This window comes from Chelonus insularis, unplaced genomic scaffold, assembly GCF_013357705.1.
Source record: "Chelonus insularis isolate UGA/USDA-ARS -01 unplaced genomic scaffold, ASM1335770v1 contig_397_pilon, whole genome shotgun sequence".
NCBI lineage: Eukaryota > Metazoa > Arthropoda > Insecta > Hymenoptera > Braconidae > Chelonus > Chelonus insularis.
This window is the reverse complement of record NW_023276552.1, coordinates 171706-194093: the sequence shown is the minus strand read 5'-3', so window position 1 is coordinate 194093 and position 22388 is coordinate 171706. Positions and strand designations below refer to the sequence as shown.

The 22388-nt window shown below is 27.6% G+C and overlaps 1 protein-coding gene across 6 annotated transcripts in view; it reads right to left on the bottom strand.

Moving 5' to 3' along the window:
• The window catches only part of cpo (couch potato), a 46509-nt gene that overhangs the window by 9029 nt on the left and 15092 nt on the right, over positions 1 to 22388 (bottom strand). For 5 of the 6 annotated variants that reach the window (XM_035084817.1, XM_035084815.1, XM_035084814.1 and 2 more), the window contains 6 exons: positions 21786 to 21863; positions 17105 to 17158; positions 15249 to 15311; positions 14170 to 14311; positions 10689 to 10822; positions 5847 to 6055 (listed from right to left, as the gene is read on the bottom strand). In XM_035084817.1, coding sequence (XP_034940708.1) covers positions 5847 to 6055; positions 10689 to 10822; positions 14170 to 14311; positions 15249 to 15311; positions 17105 to 17158; positions 21786 to 21863 — 680 coding nt within the window. The remainder of the gene's footprint in view (positions 1 to 5846; positions 6056 to 10688; positions 10823 to 14169; positions 14312 to 15248; positions 15312 to 17104; positions 17159 to 21785; positions 21864 to 22388) is intronic. The other variant, XM_035084818.1, reaches the window with a different exon arrangement.

Here is a 22388-nt window from a genome sequence, read left to right as displayed (position 1 = left end):
AATTTAAATATGTATATATATTTATTATATGTATAAAAAAAAATAAAAGTAATACTTAATTATCGTGCAGTTTTGTATTCTATCCAGTGACGAGCATCTTTATATACAAAAAATACTTGAGAATTTTGAATATACAAAAATTTCTTTATGTTTATGAATGCACTCGCAACTAGTGTGTTAGTGCATTTGCTTTACTAAAGTATATGATCTACATCTTATTAACATGAAGAGAAATAATGATATTTGAGAAGCTAGAAAATATTTGTATATATATATAGATATATAATATGAAGAAGGAAAAAAAAATCAAGTGGAAAGAAAATGATGTCTGATGTGCTATTGGCAAGTTTGTACGTGTTTCCGGCGTCGATACTTAGTAACTTTTTAGTAACTCCTTCTTCATAGCCAAACTCTAACCTTTTATTCTCTTTTTTTCATTCATCCTCTTTAGTATTTCTTCTCTTCTATATTCGTCGAGATTTTTCATTCCAGTAAAGGCCAAGTTGAGAAGTTACGAGTTTACGGGAAAACTAACGGGTTTTCAGCGCCTTCTCTAGAGAGAAAGAGCAAGCAACGAATGAGTCCACTAGAACTCGCAAATTTATTTTTATACTTTTCTACTGTAAAAACTACATAGTTGTATGTGTGTATTTATTTTTAATATTCCAGTATGAATTTAAGTGATTTTAATATCATAATAACCTCTATGGGACCATATATGTCTAGTAATATTAATTATCATCATTTTTTTCTTCCCATCATAAACAAATTACAATAATAATTATTGTTATATCAGAAAATTGCAATATATTTTAACAAAAAAATATTTTATTATCAAATAATAACTCTTCAATTATATATTCCTCTCACCTATTATGCAAACTGTGTGTAATTATTTTTTAAACAATTATTTTATTTAAATACCAGAACCTTTATCGTTTAGGAAACGATAAAAAATATTTTTTTGTTAAAAAACAATAATAATTAAAGCCGATGGTTTAATTGTAGAAAGTAATATTGTTCTTTTAACGATTCTGTGAGATTATATTGCCTGGCTGCATTTTAAAGTTATGTGCTATGAATAGAATACACGTAGAGTTAATAAAAAATTCAGAAGAAAATTATAGATATTGAAAGTGACCGTTTTTTTTTGTTCATATGCTTCCGATGGTTTCTGAATACAAGTAGGAGCTTTAACGTGCTCGATGAAACGAAGATATCGATTTTTACTGAGAATAAGGGAATCATAGGGAGTTTGAGTAAGAGGTATATCCATCCCTACATCTACTACAGTAGTATATGTTGTAAGCATATCGCATCACAAATGACCCTCGGGCATACACGGATTGCCCATCATTCCGTTATAATATTCAAATACTAGTTTATACTGTCAAGTAAATATTCCAAATTATAATTCTCATATGAGATAATAGTAATTAATATATAAAATGGATATTCATTAGTGCAAATTTAGTAACTCAATTATTCAATATAATATATTATCTTTGCATAATCATTCTATAAAAATACTTTTACTTGATTATAATGCCTTGCTTTTAATTATTATTTCATTATAAAATTGAATTATAAAACACGATAACTTTAATTCATTATTAAAATTCCTCTTTAACAATTTATTTTTCAAGATATTATCAGTCTAAGGTCCTTTTTTAATAATATTTTAGATCTAAATACATTATTTAATAATATAAAAAAATCTTGAATAAAATTGACCTAAAACTTTAATTATTTTTATTATTAATTTAATTAATTTCTAGAGGGTAATGTATTAAGATAATTTTTTTTGTACTTTAGCCTAGTCTTACATTTTACTCAAATATTAGACATTTTTAAAAGACAGGAAATAGTGTGAAATATATGGTTATATAATTGTGTTCATGTTGACAGTCAACGGACTTGTTGTTAGTAACGCTCCATTGATTTGTTTATTTTCAGATTGCGACTGAGACTAGAGCTAACTAGGCATACATATTAATCTATCATAGTTTTGATTTGTCTTATTTAATAAACTAAAAATATCATTTATCAAATAATTATTAGAAATTAATTTTCAATTAATTTATTTTCCGAGTCCTTTAAGCATGGTTTTTTAAATTTCTTCTTTTTATTTATATTTAAAATCAATAAAATCACTAAAATATCCAAAAAAATATGTACATTACTATTCATCAGATCTAGTGAGAACTACAAACAAAACATCAAATATTTTCTATGCAATGTTGACTCATGAGAAACAATAGAGAAGTAAAGAGATGCTAAATAATCCACTGGGACTCACACGAGGGTATACATAAAGTAAAAACCAAAAAAAAAAAAGAAAAAAAGAGGATATCATCTAGTCTATCACCTCATTTTCTTCTTTTCTCTCGGTCGTTTATTTCTTTTCGTCATGTTTTTTATCTTTTATGAAGTCACAAGTAGCAAACACGCCTACACACCTCGCAATCATAATCTCAATGATAATCGTGAGAAAGAAACGCGAGCCAAGCGAATATATTTATGTACGATGTGGTAGCAAGTCCGCAAAACCACAAAATGAATAACTTTTTTCCTTTTTTTTTTGTTCAACAACCAACTATGTTTCTACATCACCCCGTTTTTTCCTTATAACTCTCGCTTAGCAACCTGTGGCTTCGTTAATTTAATTTATCTAAAACTTATTATTAAATATAATTAATAAATGCGGAATTACAGAAATAATTATTTACAAAATAAATATTCCACTTGAAAAACAACCATTTTTCTTTAAACAACATCCAATTGCTACACTTCCCATTCTCAATCTACATTTGGAATTCAATCTCCACCAATTTATTCTATTTTTATCCCAACATCATTATAAACTTCTAACATTCCATTATCTATTTAAAATAGATGAAATGATTTAATTATATCATCGAACTCCAAAGTACTTTTAATAAATTTGATGACAAAAAAAAAATCCCTAATTGATTTTTTTGGCAGAGAATTACACCTGTGGATTTGGCAAATTGAAGTATTGGTTGATGTTATGGAGAGACATTGGGGGGTGATGAAAAGTGAAAAAATACAGGAAAACGGTGCAGGCTTCAATCGATCGGGGTCATATTCATCGAGACGTTGAAGCCAGAGTCGAGAGCAGTCGTAAAACAAGAGGGGGAAAAAGATAGAGATATATATGTATACATATATATGGAGGGTAAGCATCGGGCTACGTAATTTGAGGGTGTATTGTAGCATAGCTGACGGGTCCTTAGCCCTTGGGAGACACGCGTGTCTGAAACCGACCATTCCCTTTACCCCTATTATGTAGTCTGTCTTATAATTATCCTCACAGACGGTTTTCCAATTAACTGCAAACACCACTGTGGTTAGCGCCTCGAAATACGTTTCTAATAAATTTATCATCTGTTTAACAGAATGTTCTAATCATCTATCTAATTACATTTTATCCTTTTGATTTATTTAATGAAGAAATTAGCGATTAATGTTACTCCTGCTAAAATCAATAATACTTGTTAGTTTATTTCATAATTAATTACACTTCAAGTTTCATGTTTTCAATTGTTTTAAATATATTCTTTTTTTAAATAGAATATAATATTAATAATTAATCATGATAGCAATAATGTTTTTTAAATATTCATTTACTATTAAATGAGTTGATAGCTTGCAACCCTATCTCCACCTCCAATTTATAACTTATCTTTTATTCCCCTCAATGAAGGGAGCAATGACCAAGTATTTTTGATTTTTTTGATAAATGTTAATTAATTTTAATCATATATACCTTCCATGTGTTCATGATATTTCCCCTGATATAAATACCCAATGATTTTTTATTTAATCTTCAAAACTCAGAAAATAATTTCTTTTTAATTTCCAACAAATAGATATGTATTTGAAATAAAGATAAATAATTTATCAAAACTCTATCAAGTTGGCAACGGTGTTGGTCGATTGTACAGGCTTTCGAATAAACGATATGAATATTAATTCACTAGTGCCCTTTTAAATGGAATCGATACGAGTTTATACGAATTGGAACAATTCATTATCAAGAATAATTCATTGTTTTATATGTACAGGACCAATATGGCACATTCAAAATTCTAATAACTAAAATATTTCCAATTATCACTGATTATACTCGTCATTACATCAATGAATATTCATTTATTATATTTTAAAAAATAATTTATAATTATTTTGTAGAATAAAAAAATTTTTTTTTTCCATTAATTATTTTTCTTTTCTTGTTACATTTATGTTTTACTCCTTTTTTTTTGTCTGTTCTCTCAAACTTCATATCTGCAATGAACTCGGTTTACTTCACTAACGAACCTACTAACAGACCACCACCGGAAGCAGGAAGATGACGAGTCGCACGTTCGCACGTTCACAAATGAGTATGCTTGTGTATAGTCTAGCTAGTACTTAACTGCCATTGAACCATATGATGTCATGAGTAGGAACAAGAGGGTCATGAACTTTTTAGCTTTCAAAATAGTACTTTTAGAAAAGTATACAAAGAATTTTTTTTCAATCCTGCCTTAGTTATATTTATAATAAATCTTGGTTTTATTCAACTATGGAAGAATAAACTGATGAGAAAAAAGGAAAATACTTAATTTAATAAGATTGATTAAATTTTGTAGTGACTTAAAGACACAGCAGGGAAGTTTAAATTATTCAACTTTAACTATCATCCAATTATAAATATATTACAGATAAAATAATACGCGGCAGTTTTTTTAGTCTAGTTTAAAGAGGACTTTTTTTTAAATATTTATGAGGGAAATATTGAGATTTAAACGTTTGTTGTGACGAAAAATTAATCATTTGTATCTGATAAACTAGAATGAATAGCAGTGAAGAGGATTCTTATCGTCAGACAAAAGCAGAATGGAAATTTGTTGGATTCGTTGTATTATATCGATTTCAACAATCATGAATAAATTTATCGATTTATTTATTTACTGTTTCTTTATTTTTATTTATTTCAACTTACTGAGAAATAAAAACTTATTACTCGATTTTTTACTTTTTAATTGAATAAATAAGAATTTATTAAACTAAGTAAAAGTAAATATCTGGTATACACAAATAAAAGAAGTAGTAATTGAAAATTTTGAAATTTAAATGTAAGTATGTGTACTGAAATTTTTATTTGACTGGCTGAGTTGTTTATAATTAATAATATATAATAAATTTCAATGTGCTCCTGTAATTTATTGTTAAATTGAGTGGAAATTTATTTCCAAATATCAATAAAATATGAAATTCATTGAATGAAGATGGTTAAGTTTATTACAATATCATTATGACAGGGCATAAAAATTTTGAAAAATGATGAGTAATAAAAAAATCACTCACTGTCAAATATAATAAATATTCTACTACAATTTAAATTTTTTGTTCACATAATTCCTCCTATCAATGTATTTATTTCTGGTCATAAAACAACAAAAAGTACCAATAAATATCCCAAGATGTCGTACCAATCTTGAAACATGGATTTTTGTTTCTAAAGAGCAGGGTGAACTTTGTCTAAATCCATTTTTTCAAATTAAAAAGAAACAGCTTACATTTAGGGTAACTTCAGAATCTATATTCCTATTTAAAGGATAAATAAACGAATTCCCACAGACTGTTATATTTTTAAAAAGCCCTCAAACTACTATTGGATCCAAAAACAATGATCATCAAGCAAACATAACATCTAGGGTCTGCATATTAGCAGTTAAACGAACTTAACTAAACACAACAGCTATCATTGATTATTTGTACTATTATTTACGATCTGCATAGTGTTTCTAAAGGCAGAGTCTGTTGTTATCACTAACCTGTTGAAGATCTCGGTGAGTTCGTGCTCAGACACAAATTGGCCAAGATTTGCAACGAAGAGGGTTGAGCAGGGAGCATTACTAACAGCAATACTTGGTTGTGAGGACGATGAACCAACTGGAGATGCTAATGCTGGTGATGGTAGAAAATGTGGTAAAGATGCATGTATCGACGTCAATGTTGTTGGATGGGGTAGAGACATCGGTGCCTGTTTACAGAAAATTAAATAAAACTTTTCATTTATATTCCATTTTGTCTGTCCTTTAATCTCATTACTTTTAATTACACTGGCTAATTGTATTCATTCATATTATATTAACTTCTGTTAGCTATATTTCAATTAACGTGCATCAGCTAATTTTTAAATTAATTAGTTAATGAACTTTTTACGCTATCATTCTTTAGTTTTATTTAACTTATTTTAATGCATTTAATGCTTTGTTTAAAGATGTTATTTATCTAGATTCAAGTAAAAGTAAATGAAAAATATATTAATTTGTATTAATAATGTTTGTCAATACTAGAATTTACTTGGAACGAATTTTGTATACAAGAGTATATAGTGTATTTAGTGTTTTATTGGTTTCAGTATCGACGTTTCGGACTTGTGGCCCCACCAAACCACACCAGCTTAGTGTTGCAAGAGGGTGAGGTCAGACAGTAATAATGTAAGCATCGAGACATCAAAACTCGATTAATAAAATACCCACGAGTAAAATTCTCACAAATGTGTTCATACGTTCCCTTCATCTCTAATATTTCTAGAATAAAATATCCATTCATTGATGTAATTGATGTGTTTCGATGGAATTATCACGTCAATGTGGGTATTAACGACAATAGGAATTATTTCAGACTTTAATTCTGCTTAATAATTATTTCAACATGTTCAAAATATTTAAAAGTAAATCATATGATAGCAGTTACAACTGAACCTTCTACTCTTGTTGACATTTCATTAAATGAAAACCATTATTTTCATTTGATATGCACTCTAATTTTTCATTGTTCTACATTTTTATTACTGTAATAAACTTTTAATGTATTCATAATAACAATAATATTTTCTCACTAGTGATTTTTTGTTTATATTTCTTAAATGCTATCAATTTCTATTTTAAAATGCTGATTGTACTTTAAAAGATGAGTTATTATTCTTCAATGAAAAATGAGGTTTGAAATTATCTACAGTTTTGAGGTATATTTAAAGAGTACATGGTGAAGATTAACGTACAAAGATAAATAGATCATGTAAAAGTTTGATAGAATATTTAACAATCATAATTTGCTTTATGCTAGAACAATGAATGTCTGTTTCTACAGACTGTACAAGATTTAGTAGTAAGCCCCAATTATAATCCGACGCATGTTGATTTTCCTTTAGTGTGACTAGACACTCGACAAACTTGCTCTTATGCTGATTAACCTCCAAATGTCTCTTCTCTCATTGTTGAAGTTAAGGAGTTTGTAAATTCTCTCACGAATTAACGTCAACTTTTGATAAACGATACTAAGCTTATGGTCATAAAAGCTCCTCTACTATTGTAGACAATGGCATTACGACTTTACGTTACACGAGTCATTTATTCGGTTCTTTATTCTTTTTCTTTCTGATTTTTAGATGAGAATGAGGTCTAGTGAAAGAGATTAATCGATATAAAAAAATACTTAGATCACAAAAAAATTTGCAACTCATTTTTTTGTCATGATTCTAGTGTTATTATTTTTTGGGTCAATAAGAAATGGTTATTGTATAAATTTCTATGTCTGAGCTTTTAAATAAATAGCTTTTTATAGAATATAATATTCTACACAATATAAAAATAGATTTTATCCTCATGTTTTTCAAAGCTTTAGTTGATAGAAACAATTACATTTAAATCAATCTAATATTAAAATTCATTAAATTTTAAAGATAATAATATCAAACGGTATTTCAATCACTGATTCATGATAAGAAAATAAAGAAAACGTTTTTACTTTTAAAATAATGAATTACTATATCATCTATTTATTATTTTAAAAAACGTTATTTAATTGCAAATCCTTGTAATTTTTATTTTATGAGTTAAAAATAACTTTCTTTAGTTAATTTTTTTTTTTTCAATTCATGCCAGATAAAGAACACAATCAACAAATGAACGTGACGTGACACATAAGCATTGCAACGTTTTAATTAACATTTTTTGTAATATTCTACAAATACATGAGTATATTTTTCAACAAGTTTTATTTATTTATTCATTCCTACTTATTGCCCTCTTGTTGAATAAACTTTACTTTTTATTGACAGAGTAATTTCTACGTTTTTATTCTTTTCATATAAAAAGGCCTATTTCATATCACCTCAATTCAATTTTTTTTTTTTCAACATTTACTCGGTAACATAATATTTTCAATAGGAATCGATAAATTTGCATGACCTATCGGTACTTTTAGATGCATGCAAGACGTTTATTGACTTGTACATTCTATCGTATTTTTCTAGACAATATTGTCAGGTCTCAATAACGTTGATATCCCTACTTTTTTCTCTACAATTTTTTTACCTTCATAAAATAGATAAAAGTATAAAGAAGCCTGACGTACCTGTGTGTACCGAGGTACGCGTGACGCATGCGCATTAAAGTGATAAACTCAAGAATAATCAAAGAAATAAAAAATATTGGGGTAAATATACAGTAAAAATTTTAATCGATAATTTTTCGATCAAACTACATTACTATTAATCATTTGTATCTGTTTGTGTCAAGACTCATTGTTATTGGCCAAAAAAAAAATAAATGTACATATCAGATATCATAAATAATGTAAATGTCGAATAAATCTTTTCTTATTACCTCTAATTAATTACAATTAATGATATCATAAATAATGATTTTACTTCTTAATGGTTGAATAATCCGTTCGTGAATTTATGCCATTATTTAAATCAACTTTGATTTAGAAACTGGCGTTAACTTGATTCCAAACAACCGTAATGAATTTTTATTTATCGAACCAATTCCATGGAAAATATTATATTTATTTTTGTAGTAAAAATAAATTAAAATTTTTTATTCACGTAATAATATCAAATAATAAATGAGTCTTTTCGTTTTACTGTTTAAGTCAAGCAGTATCATTATAAATAATTTATACTTATGTTATAATTTTTCAACTGTGATATTTATGAAATTAAATGAATAAATTGAATTTCGTATTCATTTCTTATTAGCTCTAGCATTTTAATAATGAAATACTCTATTGACCTTTAAAAATATTTTTCTAAGAAGTGAAAAATTGTTTTCATTAGAATAATTTAATTTTAGAACCCTATGAATATGTAAACTTCAATAAATTCTAACATTTTTTTTTATATCAAAACTTTTAAGTAATTCTTCAAAATAATTTTCGTGAAAGCAAGTTTGAGAGCTTGTACTTTTGAGAGGCTTCTTTTTTAAATTATTATTCAAACTTGTATCTTAATGTATAAAATGATCTCAATTGAAATTTGATATTCTAAAACAAACGTATTCTACTTAAGAGCAATTATCAATGTACCCTCGACCATTTCATAAATATTAATCATTGAATAATTATGACAATTGGAAATTCTACTAAGATTCCTTAGTCGTTTTGTAAACTAATAAAAGATCAATGGAATGTATTCTACATCATTTACTTCACATCAAGATTACGTTCGCTTCAACCATATAAAATTGATTTGAAGCAGATTTCCTGTTGAAATTATTTTAGTCGTTCAGTTGATTGATTTGATGTAAAGCTAAAATTTAAATCTAATTTTTATATGATGTTGTGGATATAAATATTCACGACGAAAAATTTACAGAGACAACTTTACTTGGAATTTTAAACACATCTCAAAAACTGCTATGAATAGATCTAGAATAAACCCTACATTGCATTTTTTTTACTTTTGATTGAACAAAATGAGCACATAGTTGTATGTGTATGAAAGATCAGCAAAAATGTAAATTAAACATCATTTTATATATCAAGACAAGAAGATTACTACTTCTCATGTACACTTTGCTGATATTTAAACTTGGGAATTACAGATTCCTTTGATTTTTATATACGTTATAGAGTGGTCTCCCCTAATAACTATGTAAAATGGTAAGACGCACTTCACTTTCATTTTTGAGAAAAATGAATTTCAAGTTCAAGTCCACTCGACTCATTTTTTTTCCAAATTTATTTATTTTATTAAATTTATTTTTTTTATTAAATAATTTGTTATTCTAATTAATAAATAATCTTAAATAGAGGGGAGACTATTCTATAACATATATAAAAATCAACGGAAACTGTGATTCCCAAGTTTAGGACTTTCCTTGTCAGCTAAAAACTCTAACAGTGGATGCCATAATATTCAATGAAAAGTTTAAGTAAAGTTTCCTAAAAAATTACTACAACTTCTATTGTATAATACTTGATTTCTTGATCATTAAGTAGATTAGATTACAACAAAAAACTAAACTGTATGACTCAACACCTCATTTTTGACTTCTGAACAAGATTAATGACCTAAAAATCCTTAACGATCATCACCTAAATCTTGAGCTCTGTAAACTACTAGTTCACGTATAAATTAATGTCATCAGCTATGTTTATTTTAAACCACACCATAACTAAATATGTGGTTGAGAGCGTCCAAAAATAAAGACGCCCAACAAGTGTTAAAAACGTACTAGAGAAAAAAAAATGAATGTATCAAAGAAAGTTTTTAGTTTAAAAGTAGAAAACGAGAAAAACGATCATGTATCACTAACGTGCATCGGGGCGCTCGTCGGCGGCTCCAGAGCTTTGTCTGCAGATAGTCAAAGATAGGAACGTACGGGGACCTGAGGATGTAATGCAGGATGAACGAGCGTTGCATGTTGAAGTGTCCCTTGGAGTTCACCAGCTGCTGAATATGCCAATGGATGATGCCATAATTCCGGAGCACCAGGGAAGAATGGGCTTCCTAAGTCTGCAAAAATTTCATCATATTTTAAAGTATCTGATTATTCATCATTAACTGATATTACAGTATTTATAACAACATTCAACAAAGAACTTCCATCTTACACTTTGACCTGAGATCTTAGTCTTTGATAATAGAACTTAACTATCTCTCTATCGTTTCAAGTTTCATCCTTGGTTAAATTGCTCACTGTCTTAATGTTTGTTGCAGAATTTCGAGTATCTCTAATTATTTAGATCATTTTGAAGGCTAAAGAGCACCGTTGAGTCCTTTCTTTATCGTATTACAGAAAACTTAACTTCATACTTTAGGTTTTATCGATCAACAGACTCCAATATTTACTGATAAATTATTTCTTCATCGCGAATCCATAACCTGAATCGCTTTTAATTAGTAGTGATGTGAGCTGGTGAAATATTAATGAGACTTTTATTTCCAAGGGATCAGATGTAATGAAAATTAATGCCATATTTACGGGTGCTTTAATTTTATGAGGTTGAGGATAAAAATAGAATGATGTAATTAATCTAATTTTAATGAACAAAATAATCAATAAATTTCTCTTTTAAAATTTTTTTGAAGTCTTTTTTAAATAAAAAATTGCACAAATTTATAACTTGTATTCATTTTATTTCATCATTTTTTGATTCTAAAAAACTTACTCTTAATAAATAAAAGTTAGTAGAAAATCAATAAACCCATAAATACTTTTTCAATTAATATCGACACAAACTGTTCAAATATTCAAACAAAAACTTCATCCTGCCAAGGAAAGAAAGTTAGCAAGTTATGGCTCAGCTTATTACTGTTAGACTTCATGTAACTTGGAAACAACTTTCGTTTCATAAAATAAAAATACCTTGAACTGTGAAACTTTCATTATCACGTATGTAGTATTAATGTTATAATTTCAATCGAAATAAAATTGTGTCATTGTTATTTGTATGATATGAAATGACGTAGTTTGGATAGATTTATTATTCGTATTCTATTGAACAAGTCTAACCCATCTGTCAGTGCAAAACTTTGACATTTAAATTATTGATTTGGAAATATTAGAGATTATATGAATAAAGCATGATGTATCAACGTGATTAACTGCTTATGGCAGAAATAGATTTGATTTCCATTGCTGAATATTGATTTTTAATAGAGATTTCTTGGAATAGTCATTTTTAAAAACTATTTTAATGAATAAAAATAAATATAATTATTTTTCATAATTAAAGTTATTAATGAATAAGATTTTTAGAAAATGACTAATAGTATTTTATAACGACAGACATGATGAAATAAAATAATTTCCGGTTCTGGAATGAGTGAAGCATTGTGTTATTTTCACTTCTCTTCTGCTGTCTTTTTTTAATGTTTATTAAAATGTTGTGATGGAAAAGTTTTCATTATTTCAATAAAAATATTCTATAACTTTGACAGTGTAATTATTTTTTGTTAGACAATACTTTTATCACAAATCTGTATAAAATTATATACCATTGAGCATCACCTGTAATTATTTTTTTAGTTATCAATTGATAAAAAAAAATCATAAAATGATAATGAATAATATTTTTAGATAATTTATAAAAGGTTCGATTGATAAAAAAAAAACAGTTATTATATATTATTACATAATTAAATGAAGTGTCTATTATGTTTTTCTGTCATATTTAATTGTCTGTAAAAAATAGACATGGAATACAAATTTTTATCGTTCTCAGGAACTCGAAATCTCTCATTATTACAATGACTCACCAAGGATGAAACTTGCTCACTAACTCTTAACTCAATTTTCCTATCTTTCTTGTTTTGCTCTACCTCTCGTTCAAGATTCATTCTGAAGGAAAAACAATATAACTGTCTTTTTTGAAACTTGATTCTAGCCCCAAGGTACTTAAAAATGAACAAAAACCGGAAAAAATAAGCTGAACAAGAAGACAATAACGTAAAAACATGAAATTGATAAACAGTAAACTGGAATAAAAATATAAAAAATAAATTAAAAAAAAAATTAAATTAGGATAAAACCCATTTTCCAGATTATATTGTGCTTCTTTTAAAGAAGAAAAGTCGCTTTAATTTTTTACATCATATCGATTAATACTTTATTATTATTTTTATGATGATTTGACACGAAAAGAATAACTTTTCCTTGATCAATAGAATTCTTTTATTTTTAGTGCGCGTGACTCTGAAATTTCATGCGAGTGTCAAAGAGTTTTTAGTGGTCAGATAAGAGAACTGGAATATAAGTAGAGAGTGTAAAGAATAGTAAAGATGTCACGAACCCCTTTTCTGCCATTGATTGAGAGAAAAGAAATTACCTTTATCAGCTAAAAAAAATTTTTTTTTGAATTTAAACATCACCAATAACTAATTTTTATTGTAAAATAAAAATCTAAAATCCTTTCGAATGATGATAATGTTATGTTTTTAATATATAGTTGTGAAAAAATAATAAATGAAGTTATATTTGGAAAAGAAAACAAATTAAATTTGAATTGAATTAAAACCGTTGTAAAATTTTATAAGTATTTTTCAATATTGTGGAAAATCGGGTAAATGATTTTAAAATTTACAATAATTAATCATGCACTTAAAACATGAATTTTTGATAATCGATACTTTCGAATGTGATGGAAATAAAATATTTTAGTCATTTAATATTTTTAAATAAATGAGTGTTTGAATTTAAATATATTTATAGAAACATTTTTAATTTTAAATCATTTATTCATTTTTAGAGGATTATTAACAGACTCTTCTACATATTTTTTTCCGCCTAAAGAGCTACTATTCTATTTAGTCCATGATAAAAAATAGATTATTCATATTTTCAAATTGAATTCTTTAACCATAAAAAATATTCTCTCCTTTAAAACTGAATCTTTTACATAATCCAACTATTCTCATAATATTTTAATATTTCCACTCTTCACTAATAATAAAAAATTCAAAAAATTCTTTACCTAAATTTAAATAACCGCAATTCAGTTTAATTAATGAACTTTCAACCTACTCTTGTTAATTCACCTTCAACGAATAATTCATCTGCTCACCTGAAAATCAATACCTTCAACAAATCTTTTTTCAACAAAACAACCCTTCTCCTTTATTTCCTTCATGAAATACCCTTTCCTCAATTTCACCTATTTAAACACGTCGTACATGAGTCTCTAAATAACAAATCTACGTAAGCAGAAAAGGGCTATTGGATCTCAGGTGATTGGAAGTGGGTATAGAAACATAACAAAAAGTAGAAAAACTAAAAAAAAATAAATAAATAGAAACCAACATACAAACAAACAGAAAAAAGTATAATTCAGCAAGTGAACGGAGTGGCGGTGCATACTTACGTCCGGTTAGAGGGTGCATCAGAGCGGGGTGCGAGGTGGCTGCTGCAGCGGCTGGTTGCTTGGGTTTGCTAACCTTTGTGTTACTTTTTGCAAATTCCAAACGTATGGTTTGTGGCATATCAGGATCGAATTTAACCCCCTGCTGGAAATAGATCCCTAAATTAGTAAAATGGGGAGGAGGGTGTGGTTGAATTACGCGAACGTGAAGGAAAATATTTTACATACAATCAAAATTACTTCATTTAATGAAAATAATTGCACATATTCAAATCAATGAACTCTCGAGTGTTAGTGTGTACAAAACTAAATTCAACATAACAATTAAAAAAAAAAACACTATTTTACACAAACCCCTTTTGTTTAAAGACATGGATATATAAAAAATGGACGTTCCATCCGACAAAGAAGGATGTTTTTTGTACGTCGTACTTGGTTGTCAAATAGTCATTATGTAGTCAGTTAGGTGGTTAGAAACAAAGTAACTAGATTCCAGGGGGTATTTTGTGAGGTTCACAAAGGTCTTAAGTGGATTCAGATAGTAAATATGTACGTTTATATATATATATATATATATATTTTAATGTATATAAGGCAATACGACATTGCAATATTTGCGTGAGGTCAAGTTGCGTGTCGGTGGTTTAAGAAGAGAAACAGAGAATAATAATAAAGTAGTGGGGAAGTAATAATACTCGAGTATAATAATAAAAGGCGGTTAAAAAAGTATAATAACAAACACCATTCTGACTGAAGGTACTTTCAGGTTACAAGGAAAGATTCATCAAGTTTGTATCACACTGTGCATTCTAAATTAATATTTCTTTGTTTACTGAAATTGTTTTAGAAATTATTTTATCCTTGAAAGAAATTTTTATTATAACTAACATGATATTTTAACTATATTTAAGATTATGATTGTCGTCGAAAAAAAATTCTATAACAGTTAACTTTTTTTTTTTTTTTGTGCCGGTATAAGAATTTTACGAATTTAATATAAATTATTAGATGCTGCTAGTCAAAGTAAACTCATCTTTCTGAGTATCTTCAACGTCTTTCTATTTCGTGAAGCGGATTATTACCTGTAGATCTTGTTTCGCTGCCTCAGCTCCTGCTCTCGTGTGAAAGGTCACGAAGCCCACGGGCTGAAAATGAAAATAAGAAAATAATGCTAGAAGAAAAACATTACCAGTATCGTTATTATAAATGCATATTTTTTAGTCATGTCATTTTTTTTCTCAATATATTTAACTATTCGGTAACTTTCATCAGTATGTATTCTGCATATTAGAATAAAAGTTCAATTAAAACAATAAACATCTATCACTAAATCACATTTTCTAGAAACTTCTTGACCAAAAATTGGATTGGGAACAAGGTTCTTCTAAAAATCAATGAAATTAATAATTACCAATCTTGAGAAATCAAAACTAATACATTATTATTATTATTATTATTATTATCATCATTATCATTATTATGTGTATCAATTTCAAGCAAATGAAGATATATTAGTTAGTTTAGATAATTATTCTATTACTAATTGAAGCCTTGCTATGATAGATGATGATTTATTAATATTAAATTACTCCAAGCTTGAAAAAAATCATTTTTCTGTATTTTAAAATACATCTAAATCAATTATTTCAATTCTCTTCCATAATAATTTCGAGTATACTAGAAAATGTTCTTTAGTACATAGATATGAATGTTGCTTTAGTATTTTCCTCCATTTTTTTCCACTTTGTTTTATCCCTCTGCTCCTTTTCTTTCTTATTCTGTCTCTCTGTAGTCTCGTTATTTTATTTCCCCCATTCTTCTTCCTTTTCATATAAAAATATATTTTCCTTCATATTTTTTATTGCTTCACTTTCAGTTCACGCGCACCTACCACAATTTAACATTTATTTATACGGTTTTTATTTCGGCTGAACGCAACTCACGACGAATATTATGCTAGTGGATCTCCATAAATTGTATGATCGAAGAATGAATTGGTAAATGAAAGAGAGAGAGAGAGAGAGAGAGGAGAGGGAGAATTTTGCTACAAGCTTGCAGACCATTCTCGTGTATCGATTCGTGCCTGACCGTGCCAACCTCTATTCACTGTACGAATGTGCCGGACCAAAATGGCTTAACCCACTTAAATAATAAAAATGTGAATTATATTCAAAAATTTTCACCGTTCAAATATTGTAGTCATGCTGTTTTTTTCCATGTACTTGTTTGATTTTTATTTTGAAGGAGAATTTAATCAATATGTTTTTTCTTTTTTTTTTTTAATGTTAATTTGTAGCTAAAATAAAATTTTTTTCAACCATAGTAGTTTTAGCTTTTAACTTTTTTTTTTTTGTTAATATAATCCATCATTCTAGTCTCGATATTACTGCAGTATAGAACCACAATAAATTTTCCATGTAAATTTTTAGCCAATCGATTCATCGTGACTGTCGTGACGATATGGAAAAAAAATGGAGGAGCTTTTAACTTCACGACCCAATTACATCTACACAGGTATAATTTGTAGACGATGCCAGAGGGGGTTAAAGATTACTATGAAAAGATTAAATATAAATATACAAAATACGTAAAACGATTGTTGGATTGATATTACACTAAATCATAGAAACAGATAAAATGTTTTGTAACAAAAAAAAATAATAATTACAACGAAAAAAAAAATTGGAATGAGAAAAAAAAGTGAGATGAGCGAAAAGTTTTGACGCAATGAATGAAAGATAAATTTCCCTCGTGATAACGACAATCAAATAAAAACTTTTACACGAAGTGATATTTTTTTATTTTGTTTAACTTTACTTTAATAAAATACGTCGAAAAAGTATAAGAATAAAAAATGAAAAAAAATAAACAAACTAGAAACGTAGGTTTTTAGTTTAAAAAAAATTAATATTTTTTTTTTAATAATTAATTTACTTACCGACGCTGTTTTTCCATTTTTGCTTGTGACTTTCAGCAGGGAGTTTTCATATCCCTGAAACATTAAGAAAAATCAAATAAATAAATAATCATTCATTTTATAATTAAGATAATATACTGAACATGAATGTGATATGAAAAAAGAACAGTGAATAAATAATAGAAAGGCTGAAAGTTTTCACCGGTGCAACTAAGGGGGAATTTAGTTCGATAGGATTAAATGCCCGGCCCGTGGGGGAATCACAGTAGGATTTTCTATGCGCACCCCTGTCATCTGAACCGAGAATTGTTGCCGGTGGCCAGAGACTATAATACCTCATTGTTTCTACTGGTTTCGCTGATTCCCTAGTTCCACAAAATTCACATCAACGGCCCGTATAAATCGTTATAGCAGACACAGATACAGAACTTTTCCCACACTCGAGCAATTTAATAAAATTTTTAAATCAATTCCACCAACGATATCAAAAGTTTCCTCTAGAATTTCGCCATTTCAAAACCATAATTTTACTACAATTATTTGGATTTCAGAATTTTATTAAGAGAAAAAAAAATGAATAGTGTATTTTTTGCTTTTAATCAAAAAATTTTAGTTTACTTTCAATGAAACAATTATTTTAATTACATCACCTATAATTTATTCACAAATAATATTCTCAAAACGATTTTGGACATTTACGATATAAACAAATATTTATTTTCATCATCAATGTCAACAGCTGTCATTTTAAAAGTCACTTTAAATTAAAAAAAAATACAGTATATCATCAAAAAACAAGTCAATTATTATTACTATAGTATATTTAATTATTAATTTTAAAAATACTTTCAATAGTATAAAATATATTTTATTTTAATAAACTTCAACCAGAACGGATATATTTATCAATATTGTTTATCATGATATGGTATCAATAGTTCACATTTTTTTCCAATTAATAAATAAACTAGCTTAAAATTCTGCAAAAGCCAATTAAATAATTCAAGTACATCCATAATAATGGATAATAAATATGAAAATAAAAATGGAACAACTCGGAGTCAATTAAATTTCTCAACAATCAAATACAAAATATTTTTTATCATCAATACAAAATAAAAATAGAATTATTTTTTAAATTTAATTTAACTTGTTTGAAATCTCACAACCTTGAGTTGGTGAATTGATTTACCATCAAAGTATCTCGGTAATGCAATAAGAAGTAGAATTTTCCTTTGAGATTGATTGTCAGTAGTAGTAAAATAGCGAAAATACTAGGGTTACTAACACAGTAATTCAATTAAGGTACTTGTGAGCTTTATAACATGACGTTAATTCTCTTATATTAGAGTTTGTCAATTGGTTACATTGGTAATTTTAATTTTTTAGTGAGTAAAGTTTCTGTTCGATCCAAGCAAAATGTCATCATAAGACACCTATACTTTTTTTAATCCGACATTGAATTTATTGAAAACAGAAAAAGTTGATAGAGTATCAATGTTTAGCACTGAAATGTAAATTAAATATACTTTACAGCATAAGATATTTTTTAATTGAATAGAATGACATTATTTAGTAATAAAAATAATGATTATTATAATGTATATATTAATACTTGTTTCATGTTACTTTGGTTGCTTTTTTTCCCAGAAAATTGTTATCTACTTCATAAGGCCATTGTATCATTAAATACAATGATAATTTTATTATTACCACGTTGTAATATTTCCAAGTCATTCTAGTGACTTCAATGCTGAAAAGATTACAAATCCTCCGAGAAAACGATTTGATGTTAGCAACTCATGTTTCAAGGTTTTCATATTTTTCAAGCCAAACAATAATTATCAACAAAGAATATGTTTCAAAAACTAATAAACTTTATTTATAGTTGAATTTAAAAAAAATATTGTTTCAATGTATTCAGTTAATTTGAAAAAAAAAAATAACCGCATAAAAAAATAAAAAGTACAAAAAAAGCAAATGTTTGAACAACAGTAATTTTGTGAACGATAAAACAGCCTTTATAAATGGAAAATAATTATTCTGTTGTTGGAATGAAGCAGAGGTTCATCATACAGTCTGCTGTATGGTCTAGCATGCAGAACATTGTTTTCTGTGTTTTATATAGATAAAAAATTACACACAAAAAAGAAAGTTGGCTGCATTAAAATAACATAAAAAAACCAGATGATTTATTTAGTATTATCAGGTGATGAAACATTTACGCCAGATGTGCTAATCAAACGTGAGTCATATCAGCAAATTAAAATGAACTAAAATATCGAAGTAACTGCAAAAAAATTATTTTCTACTATTCAATAAAATATCTCATAAAAGAATTCTCCATATTACAGTTAGTATTAAACAAATGTTGCATGTTCCTAATGGATGAAAACCAGTTACAATAGTAAAACTATTTTCGCCCTCTAATTAGCCACAAGCACCAACCTAACCTAGAGATACGATTATGTGCTAATCAATGTTAAACTCATTAAAATACTTTGTTGACTAAAATACATACATGTGTCATGTGTATTTCAAACTTAACTTTATCTATACCCACTTTTATTTTATTCCTATTGAATTCTAAATGACTATAAGTTTGAAATTACATATAAAAATTATCAGTTCAAAAGTTTGTTTTAAGTGGAACATAGAATTCTAAGTTTATTTCAACCAATAATCACTGTCAGTTCAAACTATATTTATACCCTTGATTTCATTTTTTTATATTGTTTTTGAGGTCAACTACAACCCTTCTATACTAAAGTAATAAATATAGAAAGGAAACAAACTTTCGAAAAAAATGATTTCAAAATTACTTATGATTACCAGCGATTTTCTTAATTTTTTTATAACAGTCATTATATGTCAAATTATCCTAACAACATTCTTCAATTATCTTTCATCTTATTGGAACTAAATAGTCCAATTAATAATAACTTTTATCTAATTTATGATCTTATCAAGAAATTATGTAGATTTAAAATCAATAGAGAATTTCCTTAAATGTTTTACTAAATAAAGAATGTTCTATTTGCATCAAACATTAATTTGCAATCATCAAATGATTATCCTTTTACGTTGGATTGATTAGTAAACATAATTGACTCAATCATCCACTAGTTATTTATAAGATTCAACCACAGAAGTGAAGAATATTAAAACTCGTCTCTTTAAAGGTCATGGAACTTGAAGTATTTTCATTCTCTCCTTACTACAAATATTTCTCACTAATATGCTTTTAATTTTCAGCTAACAAGGCACTGCAAAACAAGAAGAAGAATAAGTACCATTCTAAATTTGATTTATCACCAGGATCAATCCCGTTGTTTAATAAATCATTAATAAGTGAACAAGTGTAGAAAGTCTTGGAAGGAACATATACGAAGTATAATAACTCAAGTCTACGAAAGTAGGAGTATATTCTCGATGGTTGTTGTAAATGCAAGACGCGAGTCCCACGAGTAGAAAGGGAAAGAGGAAGTGGTTAAATATGTGTAGAACGTGAGGAAGCTTCTATGGAAAGTCTAAGTATAATATTGATGAAAAGTAATCATGAAAAGCTTTTACAAAACGTTCAAGATAAATATTTACAAATTTTCCTAGCTCTACACTTCATATTTTGCTTGAAAAATTGGAACTAAATTCTCTGGCTCCTTTCCTAGCTACAGTCAAGTGACAATATGTACAATACGAATACACAAGTTGTAAAGGTAAGTGAGAATGTTTCGTAGCATATGGCATTCCATTCATTCCCAAGAGAATGGAGTTGTAGTAGCAATTAAAACCGGGTTATGGTCATTGAGTGAACGAATATCAACAACATGTCGAGTATGTTGTGCCACTGCACGACCGAGTTTAGTTTGCTATTGAGAAATCAGGAATTGCTGGTTTCAATGTCATCAATCGTTGAATATGTGGTTTCAAAACTTTCTTCCTATTGTTTCAGAATATCAATAGTGGAACCATCATTCATTTAAGAAGTTTGATGTAAGAGAAAATTTCCAAGCTACGTCCAATTAATTGAAAGTTTTTAAAATATTTCCTCAATAAAAATGATTATGGCAGTCTAAGTAACTCTTTCCTAATTATAATAATGTTTAATCATCAGATCCTATAAGGCAAGATGTACTTTGTTTTTAAACAAATCTGAATTTGCAAAGGTAATTTTTGATTTTAAACTTGCTAAAAAAAGGAATTTGTGTAGAGTTTGATTCAATTTCAGTTGAGATTGATGAATTTTTTTAAGCTATTCACTTATTAACAATTGAATCACGAAGCAATGCAAGAAACTAGTTTCTGAAATCGATTAAATTTCACAAAACAATCGAAACTGATGATTGAGTTAAAGATATTACTCGGTTAAGATTTTATTGGTGCCGGAAAGGTAAAATTTCCCGTTACTTGATCGCTGACAATATTATTCCGTATCCGATTAACTGCCACAATAATTTCCGCGGAAGTAAGAAGAATAGAGTCTCGCTCTACTTGTATAAATTTTGCTTGGGGCTTGAGAATCTGAGAATAATATCGTTATTCAAGTGCGCGACAAGCGCCCTCGTTCATTGACATCGACTGTGAGTAAAACAAAGGCTAAAAAAGATGGCAAATATTTTATTAAAGCAAACGAGATTTCTCAATTTCACTACAAATAGTATGATGAATATTTAAAAAAAATTATATACAGAATATAACTCACCTCGTACGCTCTGAAGAGAAGATAAAGTTCTCTGGGTTTAGCGTCCATCGGCAAACCGCTCACGAACAAGGTCCGCACCTGAAACAAGAAGGAAAAAAAATGATAATTGAGTTAATTAAGTTAATTGGTCTGAAGTATAGAGGACAGTACGAGATAAGAGACTGAAAGATTGAGAAAAAGAGGAAATTATGCAATTGTCAAGTAGACGAAATCCAAGATAGTCAATTATTAGATTAAAGAATAGCAAGATAGTTTGTAATGCACTGATGTCGCTAAATTATCATGGATTATTCCTAATTGTTGAAAGAAATAAAACTTTCATTCAGAATCACTGATTGATTGATTAATCATCCTGAAATTGACTATCTGGTAAAATCAACTTTGAATAAATTATTTTTTATTAGCTACTATCAAAAATTAATCCCATCATTTCCAACTTTGAAACTCTTCATATAGAGTATTAGATGAATTGAGTAATTGCTAAAGTTATATCAAATTATAACAATTTTGAATAAATATTAATTTCATTCCATTACTATAAAAGCATGGACTCCTCTTCTATTATTATAACTTAATAATTAGTAATTTTTTTGTATTTTTAAA